General features: G+C 36.4%; 2 protein-coding genes across 2 annotated transcripts; both read right to left on the bottom strand.

Moving 5' to 3' along the window:
- Positions 1–8,763: 8,763 nt before the first annotated feature.
- LOC137656307 (zinc finger BED domain-containing protein 5-like) lies at positions 8,764–9,336 on the bottom strand. Its single transcript, XM_068390479.1, has one exon. The coding sequence runs from the start codon at positions 9,334–9,336 to the stop codon at positions 8,764–8,766; it is 573 nt and encodes a 190-aa protein (XP_068246580.1).
- Positions 9,337–9,527: 191 nt separating this feature from the next.
- On the bottom strand, positions 9,528–21,796 carry LOC137656306 (protein FAM200C-like). The gene is made up of 2 exons (XM_068390478.1): positions 21,660–21,796; positions 9,528–10,398 (listed from the first exon to the last, which is right to left on the bottom strand). Exons 1-2 carry the CDS (start codon positions 21,794–21,796, stop codon positions 9,528–9,530), a joined length of 1,008 nt encoding a protein of 335 aa, XP_068246579.1.
- Between the last annotated feature and the right edge of the window lie 747 nt (positions 21,797–22,543).

The following is a 22,543-nucleotide window of genomic DNA, read 5'->3' as shown; positions in this document are numbered from 1 at the left end:
GATTTTTAGGAAAGACATATCCTGTTTATGTGTTTGAACTGTTTAATTTTTTACTTGGCTCGCATTTGGTCTGTCAGTGGATCACTCCGGTGTCACTACCCATCACCCTACCCAGCTTCCAATTGGTACCATCATTTGTTTGGATTATGTAAATGGGCTTTGCTGATGAAGTGAAAGGCTTTACCTTTACAGCGCCCCCCCTTTCAGAGGGGGATAAAGTGTGTGTGATTAGTTGGATGATGATCAAACTAAAGCCCACTTTGCCTCTATTTACTTCAGCAGAAAACTACGTACCTGGCAGTTGAAAGATAAAAAAAAGACGTATGCCTTTCAACCTTATAAAAATTTCCAGTTGTTTCTTTTTGTCCTTAAAGGAGGCGACACCCGAAAGAAAAACTTTGATTTTGGTTTTCATCAAATAATTAGCACCGAGAATCTATTTTAACCGAGAGACTGCCAATTACCTACAATACCTAAGTCAAAATAAATAAATAAATTATTATGATAAATATAAATAAATAACTAAATATAATGAATATAATTGTTATTGTCATCAGGTTATTTCTGCATGTTGGAAAAGTGTTTTAATTTTACTTAATGTAACCAGAGTTTACGACAACATGTGGGTGTTTTTATGTTTCATAAGAATTACTGATGTCATGAAGATATCTTGTTCAAAACTGAGAATTCTTTAGTTCAAGTTATGCAAATTTCTCAGAGATAATCTCATTGGTGGATGCAACTCTTCAAAAGTTGCTCTTCTGATATATATATATATATATATATATATACATACACGCACATATGTAGCCTATACCTAAAGCTACATGAATATATTATGCGTGGGAAATATGGCCCTATTCTTTATATATATATATATATATATATATCTAGTCATTCAAAGTTGAAATATAAAAAGCATGTTTTTTTTCTTGCTGGCACTAAATGCATCATTGCAATGATATTTTCTTTTTGTTACCCTTTCTTCCCAAGGGAACATAGAAAAATGTTTTCAAGGGCAAGGGCTGCTTTACGATATTTGGCCGAACAGCTGCTTGGACTTTGCTTGCACTATGCTTATTGCCAGGAGAAAAAATTCTTGCTTGTAACTTGATATGCATTACATCAATCCAACTCTCTCTCTCTCTCTCTCTCTCTCTCTCTCTCTCTCTCTCTCGGTGCGTTGCCTGTAGCGCGTCTAATACTGGGTAGGCTATGGCACCAGGTTCGAGTCTCGGCCCGGACGAGGGGGAACAGATGGACGCGTTCGTATATTTTAAGATTAACTCTATTCATCAAAGCAGTAAATTAAGTGCCTAGTTGTTACTTTAATGTTGTGGGTCGCAGAAAGGGTGGGGGGGGGGGGGAAGGAAAGATTAAACAAGAAGAGAAAATGACGTGAAGGAGTGTCTCTGTTATAACACGTGTATGCAATAAAAAAAAGGGAGGCCTCGATGAGGTAATCCTCTACCTACAGGGGTGAAAGGAGTAAACTGTCATATATATATACATATACATATACATATATATATATATATATATATATATACATACATATATATATACATATATATATGTGTATATATATATATGTATATATATTTTATATATATATATATATATATAATATATTTATATATAGATATATATACATCTATATATGTATATATAAATATATATGTATATACTGTATATATATTAATTACATATACATTTATATATACATATCGTGTATATATATATATATATATATATATCTATATATATGTATATATATATACACATATATATACATACACATACACATACGTTACTATTATTATATTTTGGTTGACCTTTGATGGTGGGACGTCGGTCTGATTTCGCAGGGCCAAGAGCATCATGATAGAAATTAAGTATGTCTGGGTATTAACTTATCAATTGCGAAAATAATCTTTTTATTATTGCCCAATACTTCAACTCTACTTAGATTGAGTTGGTATAAGCCCCCGTTTCCTGCTTTTGCTGGTCACTACTGAATCAGTGAAGGATTTTGTCAGTTTCTTTATTTCTCTTGAAACGTTTTACGGACTTCTTATTCTCTCCTGTTTTGAACTGTGCTTTTACAGATTCTTTATTAAAAACATATGCACATACACACACACACACACATATATATATATATATATATATGTATTTATATATATAATATTTATATGTATATATATTTATATATATATATATATATTTATATATATAATATATATATTTATATATATAATATATACACATATATATATATATATATATATGCATATATATTTATATATAATATTTATATATATTATATATATATGTATATATATATTTAGATTTGTATATATATATTTGTATATGTATATATATATATATATATATATATTTACTTATATATGTATATATATATATTTATATGTATTTATATTTATAAATATATATAAATATATATATATATATACATATATATATACATATATATATATATATATATATATATATGTATACTGTATATATAAACAAAGCATAGGTATAATGTGGTTGTGATAAGCGTCACATGAAATTTCCTCATGTAGATGTCATCACTGATGATAATGACAAGCAAATAACAATTCAACTTTCCTTGTTGCCTTCGTAAAGCGCAAGTGATGACAAAAGGAAAATAAAAAGACGCCGAAGGTCGAATTACAGCTGACCGCAATCCCATAATTGCTGAACTAGAGCTTTTGCCGGATGAGACAGCGTGTGGATTGGGCAAACTTGTCCCGGGTCAATGACCTGAAATTTTATATATTTACGGAGAAACTTGCTTTGGAGGTTGAAGCGAGATTTGATAACCTAATGAAAAAAAAAAAAAAAAAAACGCCGAATGATTGATATCTGATTCTGAAACAGAGTAGGTGATTGGTTCGATTAACTTTTTGTTGGCGACATTTTGTACAGACTTCGAAATCAATTTTTTAACATGATTTTTATAACGCGTGTGTTACGTACTTCATCGTGAGAAAATTATAAATAATATCATGAAAGACTTTTTCAATTTTCTGAATCCCCTATGGCCAGCCTTACTTTCAGAAATGACACCTTTCTTGACACTAGGAATTTACCTAGTCCATCATCATCTCCTCCTACTTCTTTTGACGCAAAGGGCCTCTGTTAGATTTCGCCAACTGTATCTATCTTGAGCTTTTAAATCAATACTTTAACATTCATCATCTCCTACTTCACGCTTCATAGTCCTCAGTCATGTAGGCCTGGGTCTTCCACATCTTCTAGTGCCTTGTGGAGACCAGTTTAAAGTTTGGTAAACTAATCTCTCTCGGAGAGTGCGAAGAGCATGCCCAAATCATCTATCTCCATCTACCCCTCATCATGATCTCATCCACATATGGCACTTGGGTAATCTCTCTTATAGTTTCATTTCCAATCCTGTCCTGGCATTTAACTCCCAATATTCTTCTGAGGGCTTTGTTCTCAAATCTACAAAATCTGTTGTATATTATTTCATTGTCATATCAGGACTCATGTCCATACAGTAACACCGATCTCACTAAACTGATATATATTATATATATATTATATATAGCAAATCAGACAGTGGCTAGGTTAAGTAAACAAAATTGGAAATCAAATCACCCTGGTGCTTCCTCCGATGCCTTAGATGACCGCGGAGGGTAGCAGCAGTAGGGGATTCAGCATTATGAAGCTTCATCTGTGGTGGATAATGTGGGAGGGTGGGCTGTGGCACCCTAGCAGTAGCAGCTGAACTCGGTTGAGTCCCTGGTTAGGCTGGAGGAACGTAGAGTAGAGGTCCCCTTTTTTGTTTTGTTTCATTTGTTGATGTCGGCTACCCCCCAAAATTGGGGGAAGTGCCTTGGTATATGTATGTATGTACATAGTTACTGTTGATTATGTATTTTCTTTTTTACTTTTATTTATTGTTTATTCACTATTTCTTTTTTTCCACATCGGGCTGGTTTACTTGTTGGATCCTTTGATCTTATAGAATTTTGCCTTTCCAATTAGGGTTGTAGCTTGGGTAATAATAACTTTTTGCCTATGATGAATTATGATTAATAGTCGATTGGCTTGTATTTACAACGACTTTCAATTAGAAAAAAAAACAATATGGTCGTTAAATGTGGTGATTTTGTGGAGTTGGCTACTAATCGAATATTTTATGGCACTCGTTGAAACTCAGTTAGATGTAAGAGTGTGTGTGTGCGGGGAAAAAAAGAACATGCCCGAGGCCTTTGGTGTGCGAAAACCAAACCTCATAAATAAACAACTAATTAGTAATGCATTCATACATACATACATACATACACACACAACAACAACAACAACAAAAATAAATGCACGTCGTGTCTAGTCCACTGCAGAACAAAGGGCATCACATGTCCTTATTCATGTCTGGAGTTTGGCCATTTTCATAACCAATCTGGTTACTGATGGTTTATATATATATATATATATATATATATGTATGTATGTGTATATATATATATATATATATCATTGGAAGGAGAAATGATTAATGTGGTAGAATCATTTAAGTATTTAGGAACTATGATCTCCAATACAGTGTCTTTATAATTAGAGTTTAGTGAAAGATTAAAAAAAAAATCAGACAAAGGCTGGGTTAAATAAAATTTGGAAATGAAATCGCCTGAAATTACATATGAAAATCAGATCATATATATCAGTTCAGAGAGATCGGTGTTACTTTGTAGACATTAGTCATGGTATGACAAAGAAACAATCTCCAATAGATTTAGTACACCTGAGAACAAAGCCCTCAGAAGGATATTGGGAGTTAAATGTAGGACAGGATTAGAAATAAAACTATAAGAGAGATTACTCGAGTACCATATGTGGATGAGATCATGATGAGGGGTAGATGGAGATGGTTTGGGCATGCTCTTTGCACTCCCCAAGAGAGATTAGTTCACCAAACGTTCAGTTGTGCTCCACAATTCACTGGAAAAGTAGGAAGAACCAGGCATACATGGCCGAGGACTATGAAGTGCGAAGTAGATGATGAATGGAGAAGTATTGAATTAAAAGCTCAGGATAGAGACGACTTACGAAATCTATCAGAGGCCCTTTGCATTAATAGGCGTAGGAGGAGATGATGAAGGTAATATATATATATATATATATATATATATGTATGTATGTTTGTGTGTAGGTTTATCGAAGGCTCAAATATTATTAAATTCCAAGGGCTATTTTCGTTAGAAATTCCCCATCTGAGGACTTCTTGAAGATCAATGCTTATATCCCTAATTCAAAACCTGCTGAAAATGCATGTTTATTTCCCCTATGAAAGTAAGAATGACATGTTATTAGAGTCTTAGCTATTTAAATACTAAAGCAGAGAGAGAGAGAGAGAGAGAGAGAGAGAGAGAGAGAGAGATTAGTCGTTTTCCCAGTCTGTTTTATTGACAGAACACATGTCCGAGTTCAACTGAATTAATGACTCCTAAAAATAGCTTAAAGCGGCGAAAGGATGTCACTGAAGGGTCCTTGCTGAGGAAGCGATCCTTTGAAGCCAAGGACTTTGAAATAAGGAGGCGACGACTTGCAAGGATAAGAGGGATAACTTTGCTAAATACAAATGCCAAAATTCTTCTTTGTTTATATGCAAGAGTCCACGTCCTAAAATTGGAAACTTTTCACATTTTCCTACTTCAATAAAACGTTTTGGTTTCGTTATTCCTCCTGACTATTAAAGGGATTTAGTCAATTAAATATAGCCCCGATATTACTCCCCTTAATGTTGTTTTATTGGAGATATCGGGAGCAGAAGAGCAGAGTCCAAGAGAGCTGTCTGTCAGGGAACGCGACAAGAAACTCGAGCTGTCTGTTTCGAAAGCCGAGCACCGACGCCTTTAATGCAAGAGATGAAATTACGAATTATTATGACTAACATCTCTACCAAGAAGAAGAAGAAGAAGAAGAAGAAGAAGAAGAAGAAGAAGAAAGTCTCTCAACAGGAGAAGCGTTCAGAAGACAAATGGCCGACGCATGTCACAGAAGAGTCTGTGGGAAGGAGGCGAAAGGAAGAAACTCAGCCATCGTGTCTGTGCTGAAACATAGACCGAACAGACAGGATCAGTTAAAAGAACTTGATTTAAGGGAGATGAAAGCATGGAATAAACGGTAGAATAAAATTGACCTCCGCCGTGGCAGCTTATGTCTCGACCTTTTGCTCGACCTTGACCTTGACCTTTGACCTTAACATGTATTAATTTGCGTGGATTTTCATACACTCAAATATGAACCAAGTTCGAAGTCTCCGTGACAACGATGTTCAAACATGGCTGATTACGTGATTTGGTCATTTTACTTGACCTTGACCTTTGACCTTGACCTTCCAAAATTTAAAAATTTTCATCTTATTATATACGAATCCCGGCAAGTTTCAATACTCTACGGTTAAAATTGTGGTCAGGAAGTTGTTCACAAACACACAAACAAGTGGTAAAACATAACCTCCTTCCAATTTCATTGGCGGATGTAATAACATATTTTACCAGAATATTGCATTATAGATTGTTAAGAGCATGGCAAAGAATGCATACTGTATGTGGTTATCATAATGTGCTCTATCCCCTGAAGTTCAGCGAGAATTGAAAACGCCGAAGTGGGTTAGTTTCGTCAGTGCACACGGCGCACTGTAGGCATTACTTAGGGATGTTTGCAGCCCCTTTTTTCCCCCTAGCTGCACTTAATTTATATCCTTCTATTTGATGTCTCTTCCCACTTCCTTCTATCTTAGTGTCCAGCATCTTCTAACGACTACATTAGAATGCAACTGCGGGGTCTCTCACCTCTAGTTGCATTGGGGGTACTGAATAGACTCCCAGGCCCCAAAACTAGTCTATATATGCCAAATACATAAATTCAAGTGAGTACACATACACCGAATAGTCTGGCCTATTCTTTACAGATTCTCCTCTGTCTTACTACGCCTGACAACGCTGAGATTACCAAACAATTCTTCTACGCTCAAGGGGTTAACTACTTCACTAATTGTTCAGTGGCCGCTTTCCTCTTGGTAAGGGCAGAAGAGACTCTTTAGGTATGATAAGCAACTCCTCTAGGAGGGTACTCCAAAATCAAACCATTGTTCTCTAGTCTTGGGTAGGGTGATAGCCTCTGGACCATTGTCTTCCTCTATCTTGGGGTAGAGTTCCCTTGCTTGAGCGTACACTCGACCACACTATTATATCTTATTTCTCTTCCACTTAAAGGTTAAAGGTTAAAGGCCGCTCATGAATGGCAGAGGCAAGGGACAGTGACATTGCCCTAGCAAACAGGACAATGCCCTAGAGACTGACCATATATACATATGATCAGCGCCCAAACCAACTCTCCACCCAAGCTAAAACCAAGGAGGGCCAGGCAATAGCTGCTGATGACTCAGCAGATAGACCTATAGGCTCCCCTAAAACCTCTATCCTTAGCTCACAAGGATGGGGAGGTTGCAGCAATCAAATAAACTAACGAGTTTGAGCGGGACTCGAACCTCAGTCTGGCGATTCCCAGTTAGAGATGTTAGTTACCGCATCGGCTACCACAACCCTTGTTATAACACTTGTTATATTAGAATTTTTATAGTTTATATATTATAGATTTTTTAATGTTATTATTCTTAAACTTCTCTGGTAGTAGCCTATATTTCCTTATTTCCTTTCCTCACTGAGCTAGTTTCCCTGTTGGGACCTTTGTGCTTATAGCATCCTGTTTTTCCAACTAGGGTTGTAGCTTAGCAAGCAATAATAATAATAATAATAATAATAATAATAATAATAATAATAATAATAGAAAGATATTTCCCCCAAAATCAAAATCTTTTTCCCCATTATATGATTTTTTTTCCGCACCTGAGTGCTTCAAAGAATAGCCAGAAAATAGTCACAACATCTAATTTCTCATCTTCGGTCTCGACGATCTGTTTATTTACATGCCTCCCTCTTCTTCTTCTTCTTCTTCTTCTTCTTCTTCTTCTTCTTCTTCTTCTTCTTCTTCTTCGCTTTGAAGGACTTCGGGATGTGTGAAACTTTCCCTCCCTTCTCATCTCCTCGCCGCACACGACGATGACCCTTGCACGCATTCTGCATTCCTCGTTCCCAAGCCCTTCTCGGTTGCATTCTCGTGTTACCAATAACCTTTGATCTGCAATTGCAAAGAAATGAGATGAGATACGGGAGGTGGGGGGCCGGTACCGGTAGGCTAGCAGCAGTGTTTCCAAGCTAGCTGTAAAGTTAGTTACTAGACCTAGAGTCAAACAAACACCAAAAAGAAATATTCCACCTTGTGAAATTTCTAGATAATTCTTTGTTTCATCAATGATTAATTTTGTATAAAAATTTATACCTGAATTTGAGCATTACAAGAATTTTACTTCTCTACCGAAATTTGATCAAGAGCATTTGGCAACATTGGGTGGCTGTCAGTACTTGTCGTGGTATCGTCTAGAGCAGGGGTTCTCAACCTTTTTCCCGTCAAGTACCCCCTGAGATATAAGACCATTTACCAGTACCCCCCGGTAATCTGACATCGAACAAAATAGTAATTTAGTAACTAACTCAATGTACAATGGTACAACATAGGATATTATGAAATTATTCAAATTTTTATTACTTTATTGAGATGAAACATGAATATTCCAAGTATTTTACAGTGATACTACACATCCAGAAATGAAACAATATTTCCTTTATCAACCATTATTGAACTTCAGTGTGAAGGCTGTGCCTGTCTGTTACAAACAAGTTTCTCAATTCGAGGAGCAGTATTAGACAGGCACAATCGTAGGTCATGTTCCACATTAAGCCGTGATCGATGTTTGGTTTTCATGTTCAACAGCGTTGAAAATCCTTGCTCACACAGATAAGTACTAGGGAACATCAACAAAGAGTTCAGAACTACTTTAGATACAACAGGGTAAATCTCACTCATTTTAGCCCAGAACTTGGTTAGGGAAAGTGTTTCAAATGCATCTTTTGCAACAGAGTCGTTCACCAACTCTAAGAACTCCTCTTGCATGTTATCTGGGAGAAGGTGCACATTCACAATGAAAGGGTTTCTAATCAATTTTGATTCCAATTCACTCAATTCGGGGAAGTAAGACTGCATCTCCATCCGCAGAGAAGCTAGATGTGATTGCACAAGTTGCATCACATCTTGTTTTCCAGTGTTTTGACTTTTATCAAGTGCCTCACCAAGGTGTTCAAACATGCTAAGATTTCCATCTTTGACCTTCCCTTCCCAAAGCTCCAGCTTCATGGTCAGTGACCTAAGTTTGTCCATGAAATCACTCACTGTGGCAAAACGGCCTTGGAGGGATAAGTTAAATGAGTTGAGGCGTAAGAATATGTCACTCAGGTAGGCCAGCTTCTGAAGCCACTGGCTGTCTGACAATTTCTTGGTGAACTCAAGTGACTTAGCCTTGTTGTCACATTTGAAGAATTCAGTGAGCTCCTCCTTTAGTGAGTCTACTCTTATACCACATTCCCCCTCGACAGCCAGCGAGCCTCAGTGTGAAGGAGCAACACTTCTTCATCACTTCCAAACTCTTGGCACAGAAGGGAAAACAGTCTTGTATTTAGGGCGCTTGACTTGATGGCATTTACCATGTGCACAACATCATCCAGGACTAATTTTAAATCAGGTGGGAGAGTTTTGGATGCCAGGGCATATCTATGAAGCATGCAATGAAGATGCTTGGTTTCAGGATTCATCTGATTCACTCTTCCTCGAAATCCTGATCGACGACCAAGCATTGCTGGTGCTCCGTCAGTTGTGCATGCACATACATTATTCCAAGACAGTCCTTCTTTCTCAAAAAACAATGAGACTTCATTGAAAATGTCTTCACCTCTAGTAGTCGTATTCAAGGTATGACAGAACAAAAACTCTTCCTTGAAATCTTGACCAGTGACGTATCGCACAAACAATAGGAGTTGTGCACAATCAGCCACGTCAGTCGACTTGTCAAGCTGGATTGCAAATTTTCCTAAAGAGGCTTCCTTTAATTCAGCAATTACTTGTTGTTTGACATCCTCAGACATATCTACTATTCGTCGATGAACAGTATCATTTGAGAGAGGTACTGATGTGACCTTGTGCTCAGCATCACAACCAATAACACAACGTATAATAATATCTTTGCAGCAAGGAACTATCAACTTTTCTGCAATGTTGTGAGGTTTCTTTTCTTGTGTAATTCCCAGTGATACCATGTAGGATGCACGCAAACCAGCTTCATTTTGTTGCCTGAAATGTCCCGAACGATTGAAGCGTGCTCGCTTCAATCCCTCTTCCTTTTGCTTGAAGAAAGCAGCATTCTTCCTTATAAAACTTGAATGACAGCTGTTTAGATAGCGTTTGAGAAAGTTAGGCTTCATGCACTCCAGTGACAAAACTTTGTGGCCCCTCCGTCACACACACACACACACACACACACACACACACACACACACTCTCTCTCTCTCTCTCTCTCTCTCTCTCTCTCTCTCTCTCTCTCTCTCTCTCTCTCTCTCTCTCTCTCTCTGAGCAGATGTAACTATCTAAAAAAAAATATTTCGTCAGCCATCTAAGTACCCCTTGAAACCTGGTTTTGAACCCCTGGGGGTTCGCGAACCCCAGGTTGAGAACCCCTGGTCTAGAGGGTAATCCTTATTGGAGAGGTTTTTGAAGGTTTTAAATATTTGGCTTCACCTTTGGGAGCAAACTTTCAGAAAATTTAATTGTTACATTATATTATTTTAAAGTTAGATGGTAGCTCGAAGTGATAGTGGTCGATGCTTATATGTAAAAAGAGATATAAATATAGGCCTATGAGTTTGGAGTGTCCTTCTCCTGAGCTGCTTACCATAGCTAGTCTCTTCTACCGCCACCAAGAGGAAATAAGCCACTGAACAACTTCAGGGCAGTAGTTATCTCATTGTTGGCAGGTGTATGAGGACAGAGGAGAATATGGGAAGAATAGGCCAGACTATTGGGTGTGTAGGGAAAGGAAAATGAGCCGTAACCAGAGAGAGGGATCCAGTGTAGTAATATCTGGCCAATCCAAGGACCCAGTAACTCTTTAGCGGTTATATTGTAACAATGTCTGTTCGGTGGGTCACAGACGACCAGTGAAGCACTACGAGAGAGAGAGAGAGAGAGAGAGAGAGAGAGAGAGAGAGAGAGAGAGAGAGAGAGAGAGAGAGGGATTGCATTTCCCTGGGAACTCCCTGTACAACACGCGAACAAATATTTAACCTTAGGCCTAATAGCTGGTGGCCCTAAAGAGTAGTTAACAAGATAATTAATGTCTTCTCTCAGGAAAAATACTATACGAATTATTGTTTCATGGATATTAGAATACAAGCACGCCCACGTATTCACTCGTTCAGCACATAGGCCTACATCCTGGACCGGCGAATAGAAAAGAAATATCTTATATTTCTTTTCTGCGGTTATTACATACATTAAGGGTCGGTTGCCTGATGCTCCCTCTTCAATGCATTCTATCAATGGGATCCTCTTCCACCAAACCTCTTCCCTCCATATTATCTTTCACCTTATCTTGCAATCTAATTTTCTGCCTCACTCTCGATCTCTGCCCCCCCCCCCCAACCCCCCCCCCCCCCACCACTGACAGGTTCCTCCCAATTCCTCCTCACACCCTCCTTATCATCCATCCTCAACACGTGCCTACCTCATCTCAGTCGTGACACTCTTTATTACTTTCAAGTAATTTTACTTATGAGCCAAGTAGAAGCAAAGTAATTTGTCTGAAAATTACTCACGGGTGAAATCATAGTACCACACAAAGTAATGTAGTGTATATAAGTAACAGGATCAGTATTTAGTATTCTCATATATTATATATATATATGTATATATATATATATATATATATATATATATATATATATATATATATATATATATATATATATATATATATATATATATATAGAAGGTCAGTCTCGTACACGAAGAAATTAAAACAAGAATATCCTTTACATGAAATATTCTTGCTTTATCCTACTATCAGCAGAGGCAATTGCTCTTAGACTGCATTTAAAGATAATAATAATAATAATAATAATAATAATAATAATAATAATAATAATAATAATAATTAGTGAGAAAACATTGTTTAAATCATCTAGTTAATTGAAGTGTTGTGTCTGTTGCCTGGGTGGTTCCCGCTCCGTCTGTCAGTTGAAGTGATTCTGTTCATCATAAATACATTTATAAATATCTTACGATTTCGTATTTTTAATATACTTTTAAGAATGAATGGATTTATTATTTTAATTGATAGAATACATGTTTGTAAAGCATATTATGAATAATTGTTTATTTTTTTACATAAAATGTTCATATTTCGTTAAATACAAAATTATTAGTAGATAGGCCAATCGGGTAGCAGATCCGTCAATCACATATGTGAGCTTTTTGTAGAACTATTTATTTTTGGTGGAAAATTCCATTAAATATCGTCAATCAAATCATGAAATTTGAGGTCGTGCCTCTTGTCGGGTGTTCCCACGGGCGAATGAGAAACTATCTGGGGGAGGGGGGTGGGATATCCCTTGTTCTAGCTGATTCGGCAGTTTTCTATTGAAACTTTAGGGACTTACATGATATACTTCATTTGATAATTACCATTGTGAACTGAATTCAAGAATTTAAATGCATTCAAAATAGTTTTATCCAAAAAGCATTTTATATATGTATATCCTTATGGAAGATACACATGTTTGTGAATCCTAAGACGTGAGGCATCTTTTTATTTTTTACAAAAATTTATATATATATATATATATATATATATATATATATACGAAGGGGTATCTGGACACATGGTCAATTATATAATCAGAAAGGTAAAATAAATCAAATTATTTCATTATCAAAAGGAATATTCCCTGCCACGTTCATGACATTTGGGCTGAAATTGCGGGATTTGAAGGTCAAATTTAGCAACTCTCTCTCTCTCTCTCTCTCTCTCTCTCTCTCTCTCTCTCTCTCTCTCTCTCTCTCTCTCTCTCTCTCTCTCTCATTTAAAGTCGTTAACGAAGGCGTTCAAAAGGATACTGTGCACTTACTAGATAAGTACCACCCTTTCTAAGTTCGATCAGACGAAAACTCCCACCATCACCAATCAGCAGTGGCCAGCGTGGTGATGAAGCATGACTAAGGACATGCCTGCTACCTTTGTCATGCAGTGGATTTGAAATGGCTGTGTTTGTTGTTATTGCTGTGTGTGTGAGTGTTTGGGGATATATAGGTAGTAAGTTGGCCAGGGCACCAGCCACCCGTTGAGATACTACCGCTAGAGAGTTATGGGGGTCTTTTGACTGGCCAGACAGTACTACATTGGATCCTTCTCTCTGGTTATGATTCATTTTCCCTTTACCTACATATACACACGGAATAGTCTGGCCTATTCTTTACATATTCTCCTCTGTCCTCATACACCTGACAAAACAGATTACCAAACAATTCTTCTTCACTTTGGGTTACTGTACTTTAATTGTTCAGTGGCCACTTTCCTCTTGCTAAGGGTAGAAAAGACTCTTTAGCTATGGTAAGCAGCTCTTCTAGGAGAAGGACTCTCCAAGATCAAACTATTGATCTCTAGTCTTGGGTAGTGACATAGCCTCTGTACCATTGTCTTCCACTGCCTTGGGTTGGAGTTCTCTTGCTTGAGGGTACACTCGATCACACTGTTCTTTCGTATTTCTCTTCCTCTTGTTTTGTTAAGGTTTTCATAGTGTATATAGGAGATGTTTTGGTGTTGTTATTCTTCTTAGAATGTTTTATTTTCATTTTTTCCTTTCCTCACTGGGCTATTTTCCTTGTTGGGGCCCTTGGGCTTGTAGCGTCTTGCTTTTCCAATTGGGGTTGTGGGTTGGCTTATGATAATAATAATAATAATATAAATAAATAGATAGGGATCAATGCTTCACATTGTATAGGGGTGTGCGATGAACTTGCCGGGTTAGAGTAGAGAAACTATCCCACGATCTACCTGTCGAAGGATGTTAGCTAGTTAACCATGGTAGGGAATGGTTTGCAAAGTTAAGCATTAATTAAGAGTGATGTAAAGCGTGATTTAATTACAAATTTATTTTCATTCATATGCATTTTTCTTGTTATGGTATATTTAGACGCCATTCAAATGTTCTAATAATTGCATTTCTCTCAAAAACAGGTTTTGATTATTGTGGTGTTGATTCGTGACAGAATTAGGACAATTTATCATGATCTAACGCTTTTATTGGTATGCGTATGTTGTTCTTTTCTTCATTTTCATCTGAAAAATACTTTAGGTGTTAACCTTCTTTTTTTATTCCTGCCACTATTATAGATATGACCCCTTTTCTCAAGTCTTGGTGTTCAGATAAATTCGACAGGAAATTGCTTTCGATTGCGGCTTGATGCATCGGATTATGACGCATCAAGCCTTGTTTGAAGGAATGTATATTTATTTGCAAACGATTTTCTCCCCTCCGCCATGATGACTCGCTACGGCACGTTTATTTTTGAAGTTTTGTTGCGCGTCGTTCCTGAGGCGAATCACATCCGGCCATCGCTTTTTGGGAACGTTAAGCACATCAAGTTTTTATGTATCGATGAAATGTGAACATTTTTTAATTTTTTTTTTCAATGAACGAAATAATTGTTGACGACGAAAATAGCTCTAATGAACTTGGGTGGCATGTACTCGGTTTATTTGCTCAGGGAATAGTTAAGAAGTATTTTGGAAAGTTAAGTATAAGTAAGAGTAATGTAAAGTCTGATTTAAACACAATTTTATTTATATAAGGATCCATTTTTCTTAGTATTAAGATTTATATTTTCTTTTTTACATTATATTTCCATAGTAGATTCTCCAAATTTGCATTTTCCACAAGAACATTTAAAGGTTTAAAGACCACTCATGAATGGCAGAGGCAAGGGACAGTGACATTGCCTTAGCAAGCACGACAATGCCCTAGAGACTGACCATATATAATTATGGTCAGCGCCCAAGCTAGGAACAGGGAGGACCAAGCAATGGCTGCTGATGATTCAGCAGATAGACCTTTTGCCTCCCAAACCCCCCATCCTTAGCTCACAAGGATGGTGAGGTTGCAGACACTAAAGGAACTAACGAAGTTGGGCGAGTCTCGAACCCCAGCCTAGCGATCACCAGGCAGAGATGTTACCATTAGGCCATAACAACCCCTATTAGCATAGTGGTTGAAGTTCGTCAATTTTCTGAGGCGCCGTAAATTATTCATAGAATACTTCAAATAATTAATGTCTTCTCTCAGGAAAAATACTATACGAATTATTGTTTCATGGATATTAGAATACAAGCACGCCCACGTATTCACTCGTTCAGCACATAGGCCTACGTCCTGGACCGGCGAATAAAATAGAAATTATCTTATATTTCTTCCCCACCTTATCCCATACATGAAGGGGTTGGTTGCCTGATGTGCCCTCTCCAATGCCTTCTATCAAAGGGATCCTCTTCCACCAAACCTCTTCCCTCCATATTATCCTTCACCTTATCTTGCAATCTAATTTTCTGCCTCACTCTCGATCTCTGCTCCCCCTCCCCTCCCCACCACTAACAGGATCCTCCTAGTGTCTCCTCACTCCTTCCTTACCAGCCATCCTCAACACGTGCCTACCTCATCTCAGTCGTGACACTCTTTATTACTTTCAAGTTATTTTACTTATGAGCCAAGTAGAAGCAAAGTAATTTGTCTAAAAATTACTTAACATCCCATAATGCGTACACTAGGTAATGAATTCACGGGTGAAATCATAGTACCACACAAAGCTATGCAGTGTATGTGAGTAACAGGATCCTTATTTAGTATTCCATATATATATATATATATATATATATATATATATATATATATATATATATATATATATATATATATATATATATATATATATATATATATATATATAGGTCAGTCTCGTACACGAAGAAATTAAAACAAAAATATCCTTTACATAGAATAATCTTGCTTTATCTCACCATCAGCAGAGGGAATTGCTCTTAGACTGCATTTAATAATAATAATAATAATAATAATAATAATAATAATAATAATAATAAGTGAGAAAACACTGTTTAAAGCTTCTAGTTAATAGAAGTGTAGTGTCTGTTGCCTGGGTGGTTCCCGCTCCGTCTGTCAGTTGAAGTGATTCTGTTCATCATAAATACATTTATAAATATCTTACGATTTCGTATTTTTAATATACTTTTAAGAATGAATGGATTTATTATTTTAATTGATAGAATACATGTTTGTAAAGCATATTATGAATAATTGTTTATTTTTTTACATAAAATGTTCATATTTCGTTAAATACAAAATTATTAGTAGATAGGCCAATCGGGTAGCAGATCCGTCAATCCCATATGTGAGCTTTTTGTAGAACTATTTATTTTTGGTGGAAAATTCCATTAAATATCGTCAATCAAATCATGAAATTTGAGGTCGTGCCTCTTGTCGGGTGTTCCCACGGGCGAATGAGAAACTATCTGGGGGAGGGGGGTGGGATATCCCTTGTTCTAGCTGATTCGGCAGTTTTCTATTGAAACTTTAGGGACTTACATGATATACTTCATTTGATAATTACCATTGTGAACTGAATTCAAGAATTTAAATGCATTCAAAATAGTTTTATCTAAAAAGCATTTTATATATGTATATCCTTATGGAAGATACACATGTTTGTGAATCCTAAGACGTGAGGCATCTTTTTATTCTTTAAAAAAATTTATATATTTATATATATATATATATATATATATATATATATATATATATATATATATATATATATATATATATATATGTATATATGTATATGTATATATATATATATATATATATATACACACGAAGGGATATCTGGACACTTGGTCAATTATATAGTCAGAAATGTAAAATAAATCAAATTATTTCATTATCAAAAGGAATATTCCCTGCCACGTTCATGACATTTGGGCTGAATTTGCGGGATTTGAAGGTCAAATTTAGCAACTCTCTCTCTCTCTCTCTCTCTCTCTCTCTCTCTCTCTCTCTCTCTCTCTCTCTCTCTCTCTCTCTCTCTCATTAGAAGTCGTTAACGAAGGCGTTCAAAAGGATACTGTGCACTTAATAGATAAGGCTGAATATGCAAGTCAGTACCACCCATACTAAGTTCGATCAGACGAAAACTCCCACCATCACCAATCAGCAGTGGCCAGCGTGGTGATGAAGCATGACTAAGGACATGCCTGCTACCTTTGTCATGCAGTGGATTTGAAATGGCTGTGTTTGTTGTTATTGCTGTGTGTGTGAGTGTTTGGGGATATATAGGTAGTAAGTTGGCCAGGGCACCAGCCACCCGTTGAGATACTACCGCTAGAGAGTTATGGGGGTCTTTTGACTGGCCAGACAGTACTACATTGGATCCTTCTCTCTGGTTATGATTCATTTTCCCTTTACCTACATATACACACGGAATAGTCTGGCCTATTCTTTACATATTCTCCTCTGTCCTCATACACCTGACAAAACAGATTACCAAACAATTCTTCTTCACTTTGGGTTACTGTACTTTAATTGTTCAGTGGCTATTTCCCTCTTGCTAAGGGTAGAAAAGACTCTTTAGCTATGGTAAGCAGCTCTTCTAGGAGAAGGACTCTCCAAGATCAAACTATTGTTCTCTAGTCTTGGGTAGTGACATAGCCTCTGTACCATTGTCTTCCACTGCCTTGGGTTGGAGTTCTCTTGCTTGAGGGTACACTCGATCACACTGTTCTGTCGTATTTCTCTTCCTCTTGTTTTGTTAAGGTTTTCATAATTTATATAGGAGATGTTTTGGTGTTGTTATTCTTCTTAGAATGTTTTATTTTCATTTTTTCCTTTCCTCACTGGGCTATTTTCCTTGTTGGGACCCTTGGGCTTGTAGCGTCTTGCTTTTCCAATTGGGGTTGTGGCTTGGCTTATGATAATAATAATAATAATAATAATAATAATAATAATAATAATAATAATATAGGGATCAATGCTTCACATTGTATAGGGGTGTGCGATGAACTTGCCGGGTTAGAGTAGAGAAACTATCCCACGATTTACCTGTCGAAGGATGTTAGCTAGTTAACCATGGTAGGGAATGGTTTGCAAAGTTAAGCATTAATTAAGAGTGATGTAAAGCGTGATTTAATTACAAATTTATTTTCATTCATATGCGTTTTTCTTGTTATGGTATATTTAGACGCCATTCAAATGTTCTAATAATTGCATTTCTCTCAAAAACAGGTTTTGATTATTGTGGTGTTGATTCGTGACAGAATTAGGACAATTTATCATGATCTAACGCTTTTATTGGTATGCGTATGTTGTTCTTTTCTTCATTTTCATCTGAAAAATACTTTAGGTGTTAACCTTCTTTTTTTATTCCTGCCACTATTATAGATATGACCCCTTTTCTCAAGTCTTGGTGTTCAGATAAATTCGACAGGAAATTGCTTTCGATTGCGGCTTGATGCATCGGATTATGACGCATCAAGCCTTGTTTGAAGGAATGTATATTTATTTGCAAACGATTTTCTCCCCTCCGCCATGATGACTCGCTACGGCACGTTTATTTTTGAAGTTTTGTTGCGCGTCGTTCCTGAGGCGAATCACATCCGGCCATCGCTTTTTGGGAACGTTAAGCACATCAAGTTTTTATGTATCGATGAAATGTGAACATTTTATAATTTTTTTTTTCAATGAACGAAATAATTGTTGACGACGAAAATAGCTCTAATGAACTTGGGTGGCATGTACTCGGTTTATTTGCTCAGGGAATAGTTAAGAAGTATTTTGGAAAGTTAAGTATAAGTAAGAGTAATGTAAAGTCTGATTTAAACACAATTTTATTTATATAAGGATCCATTTTTCTTAGTATTAAGATTTATATTTTCTTTTTTACATTATATTTCCATAGTAGATTCTCCAAATTTGCATTTTCCACAAGAACATTTAAAGGTTTAAAGACCACTCATGAATGGCAGAGGCAAGGGACAGTGACATTGCCTTAGCAAGCACGACAATGCCCTAGAGACTGACCATATATACATATGATTAGCGCCCAAACCAACTCTCCACCCAAGCTAAGACCAAGGAGGGCCAGGCAATAGCTGCTGATGACTCAGCAGATAGACCTATAGGCTCCCCTAAAACCTCTATCCTTAGCTCACAAGAATGGGGAGATTGCAGCAATTAAATGAACTAACGAGTTTGAGCGGGACTCGAACCTCAGTCTGGCGATTCCCAGTTAGAGATGTTAGTTACCGCATCGGCTACCACAACCCTTGTTATAACACTTGTTATATTAGAATTTTTATAGTTTATATATTATAGATTTTTTAATGTTATTATTCTTAAACTTCTCTGGTAGTAGCCTAGATTTCCTTATTTCCTTTCCTCACTGAGCTAGTTTCCCTGTTGGGACCTTTGTGCTTATAGCATCCTGTTTTTCCAACTAGGGTTGTAGCTTAGCAAGCAATAATAATGATAATAATAATAATAATAATAATAATAATGAGATAAAATTCCAGTACAGTTTAGTTCATCTCGTCATGAAATTACAGGTTTAATCCTCAGCCACCATCCTTTTGTGCCATAGCCTCTGTGCCATGGTCTTCCGTTGTCTTGGGGTAGAGTTCTCTTGTTTGAAGGTACACTCATGCACACTATTTTATGTTTCTTTATTTCCTTTCCTCACTTGGCTACTTACCTTATTGGAGCCCTTGGCCTTAGAACATGCTGCTTTTCCAGCTAGGGTTGTAGCTTAGTAAGTGATAATAATAAAGATAATATCCCGATTGCTTTGAAATCTTCTCCGTTGTCTGTACGTTATTTATATTCTATTCTTTTTCATGTTGTTTTCTACCTTATTTATAGTTTCTTCAGAGAAATGTATTGTTGGTAAATTATCTGCTAATTTACTGTTTATTATATAGGAGTTTAAACCCTGACGCAGCTCCAGTTTTATTACTATATTTGATATTGCTGCAATTCTTTTATAATTATATTATTAACATTAGCCTGACAATTACCTGTTGTGATAGCTGTTACTTTTGACTTGTGTCGTTGATTGTAGTGGATGTTGCAACTCTGTTTGCCTTAACTCTTACAATTTTATTAGATTCTTTCTCACTGGACATTTCATTGCTAAGGTTCTATGTTGTTTATTGCCATTGACACATTTCTTTGCATGGTCTTGACATTGTCTCTAAGTTATGTATGATCATATCTGTGTCTTCTTCAATTGCACAAAAAAATTGGCTTATTGAGAAAGTCTTACAAGATTTTCGGTGATCAATCTATTCTGAAGAAGTGTTTTAAGTCTTTCATTCTACCTTTTTTTGAGTATTGTTCTCCTGTCTGGTGTTCAGCTGCTGATTCTCATCTTAATTTGTTGGACAGATGGTCTATTAAATTTCTTATTCCTGATCTAGATATTAATCTTTGGCACCGTCGTTCAATTAGTTCATTATGCATATTGCATAAGATTTTTCATAACTCTGACCATCCTTTACATTCAGATCTCCCTGGACAATACTATCTTGTTCGTAATACTAGGCAGGCAGTTAATTCTAATAGCCAGGCCTTCTCTATCATGAGACTCAATAGTACACAGTATTCTAGAAGTTTTATTACAACTGTTTCCAAGTTGTGGAATGATCTTCCTAATCGGGTAGTTGAATCAGTATAACTTCAAAAGTTCAAAGTTGCAGCAAATGTTTTTAAGTTAACCAGGCTGACATGAGTCTTTTTATAGTTTATATATGACATATCTATTTTTGACGCTGTTAATAGTTTATATAGGACATATCTGTTTTGACGCTGTTACTGTTTTTAGAATGATATATTGTTAATTTATTCTCATCATTTATTTATTTCCTTATTTCCTTTCCTCACTGGGCTATTTTTCCCTGTTGGAGCCCTTGGGCTTATAGCATCTTGCTTTTCCAACTAGGGTTGTAGCTTGGCTAATAATAATAATAATAATAATAATAATAATAATAATATGAGAAATGAGAAATCAGAGCATATTTTGAAGATTTTATCTTTGGAGCATTCCTCATACAGGTGCTCGTAAAAATAGCATTTATAACCAATTGATTATTAGTCTTTATCAATATTTGCTTGGACACGCTATTCTATCTTATTTCTCTTCCTCTTGTTTTTTTTTTCTTGAAAAGTTTTTTTTTATAGTTTATATATGAAGGATTTGTTTTAATGTTATTGTTCTTAAGATATTTTAATTTTTCATTACTTTTCTCTTGGTGTATTTATTTCCTTATTTCCTTTCCTCACTAGGCTATTTTTCCCTGTTAGAGCCCTTGGGCTTATAGCATCCTGTTTTTCCAACTAGGGTTGTAGCTTAGAAAGTAATAATAATAATAATAATAATAATAATAATAATAATAATAAAAAGATATTTCCCCCAAAATCAAAATCTTTTTCCCCACCATATGATTTTTTACCGCACCTGATTGCTTCAAAGAATAGCCAGAAAATAGTCACAACATCGAATTTCTCATCTTCAGTCTCGACGATCTGTTTATTTACATGCCTCCCTCTTCTTCTTCTTCTTCTTCTTCTTCTTCTTCTTCTTCTTCTTCTTCGCTTTGAAGGACTTCGGGATGTGTGAAACTTTCCTCCCTTCTCATCTCCTCGCCGCACACGACGATGACCCTTGCACGCATTCTGCATTCCTCGTTCTCAAGCCCTTCTCGGTTGCATTCTCGTGTTACCAATAACCTTTGATCTGCAATTGCAAAGAAATGAGATGAGATACGGGAGGTGGGGGGCCGGTACCGGTAGGCTAGCAGCAGTGTTTCCAAGCTAGCTGTAAAGTTAGTTACTAGACCTAGAGTCAAACAAACACCAAAAAGAAATATTCCACCTTGTGAAATTTCTAGATAATTCTTTGTTTCATCAATGATTAATTTTGTATAAAAATTTAGACCTGAATTTGAGCATTACAAGAATTTTACTTCTCTACCGAAATTTGATCAAGAGCATTTGGCAACACTGGGTGGCTGTCAGTACTTGTCGTGGTATCGTCTAGAGGGTAATCCTTATTGGAGAGGTTTTTGAAGGTTTTAAATATTTGGCTTCACCTTTGGGAGCAAACTTTCAGAAAATTTAATTGTTACATTATATTATTTTAAAGTTAGATGGTAGCTCGAAGTGATAGTGGTCGATGCTTATATGTAAAAAGAGATATAAATATAGGCCTATGAGTTTGGAGTGTCCTTCTCCTGAGCTGCTTACCATAGCTAGTCTCTTCTACCGCCACCAAGAGGAAATAAGCCACTGAACAACTTCAGGGCAGTAGTTATCTCATTGTTGGCAGGTGTATGAGGACAGAGGAGAATATGGGAAGAATAGGCCAGACTATTGGGTGTGTAGGGAAAGGAAAATGAGCCGTAACCAGAGAGAGGGATCCA

This window comes from Palaemon carinicauda, chromosome 17, assembly GCF_036898095.1.
Source record: "Palaemon carinicauda isolate YSFRI2023 chromosome 17, ASM3689809v2, whole genome shotgun sequence".
NCBI lineage: Eukaryota > Metazoa > Arthropoda > Malacostraca > Decapoda > Palaemonidae > Palaemon > Palaemon carinicauda.
Note: the sequence above shows the minus strand (reverse complement) of the source record. Positions and strands in the feature narration are given on the sequence as shown.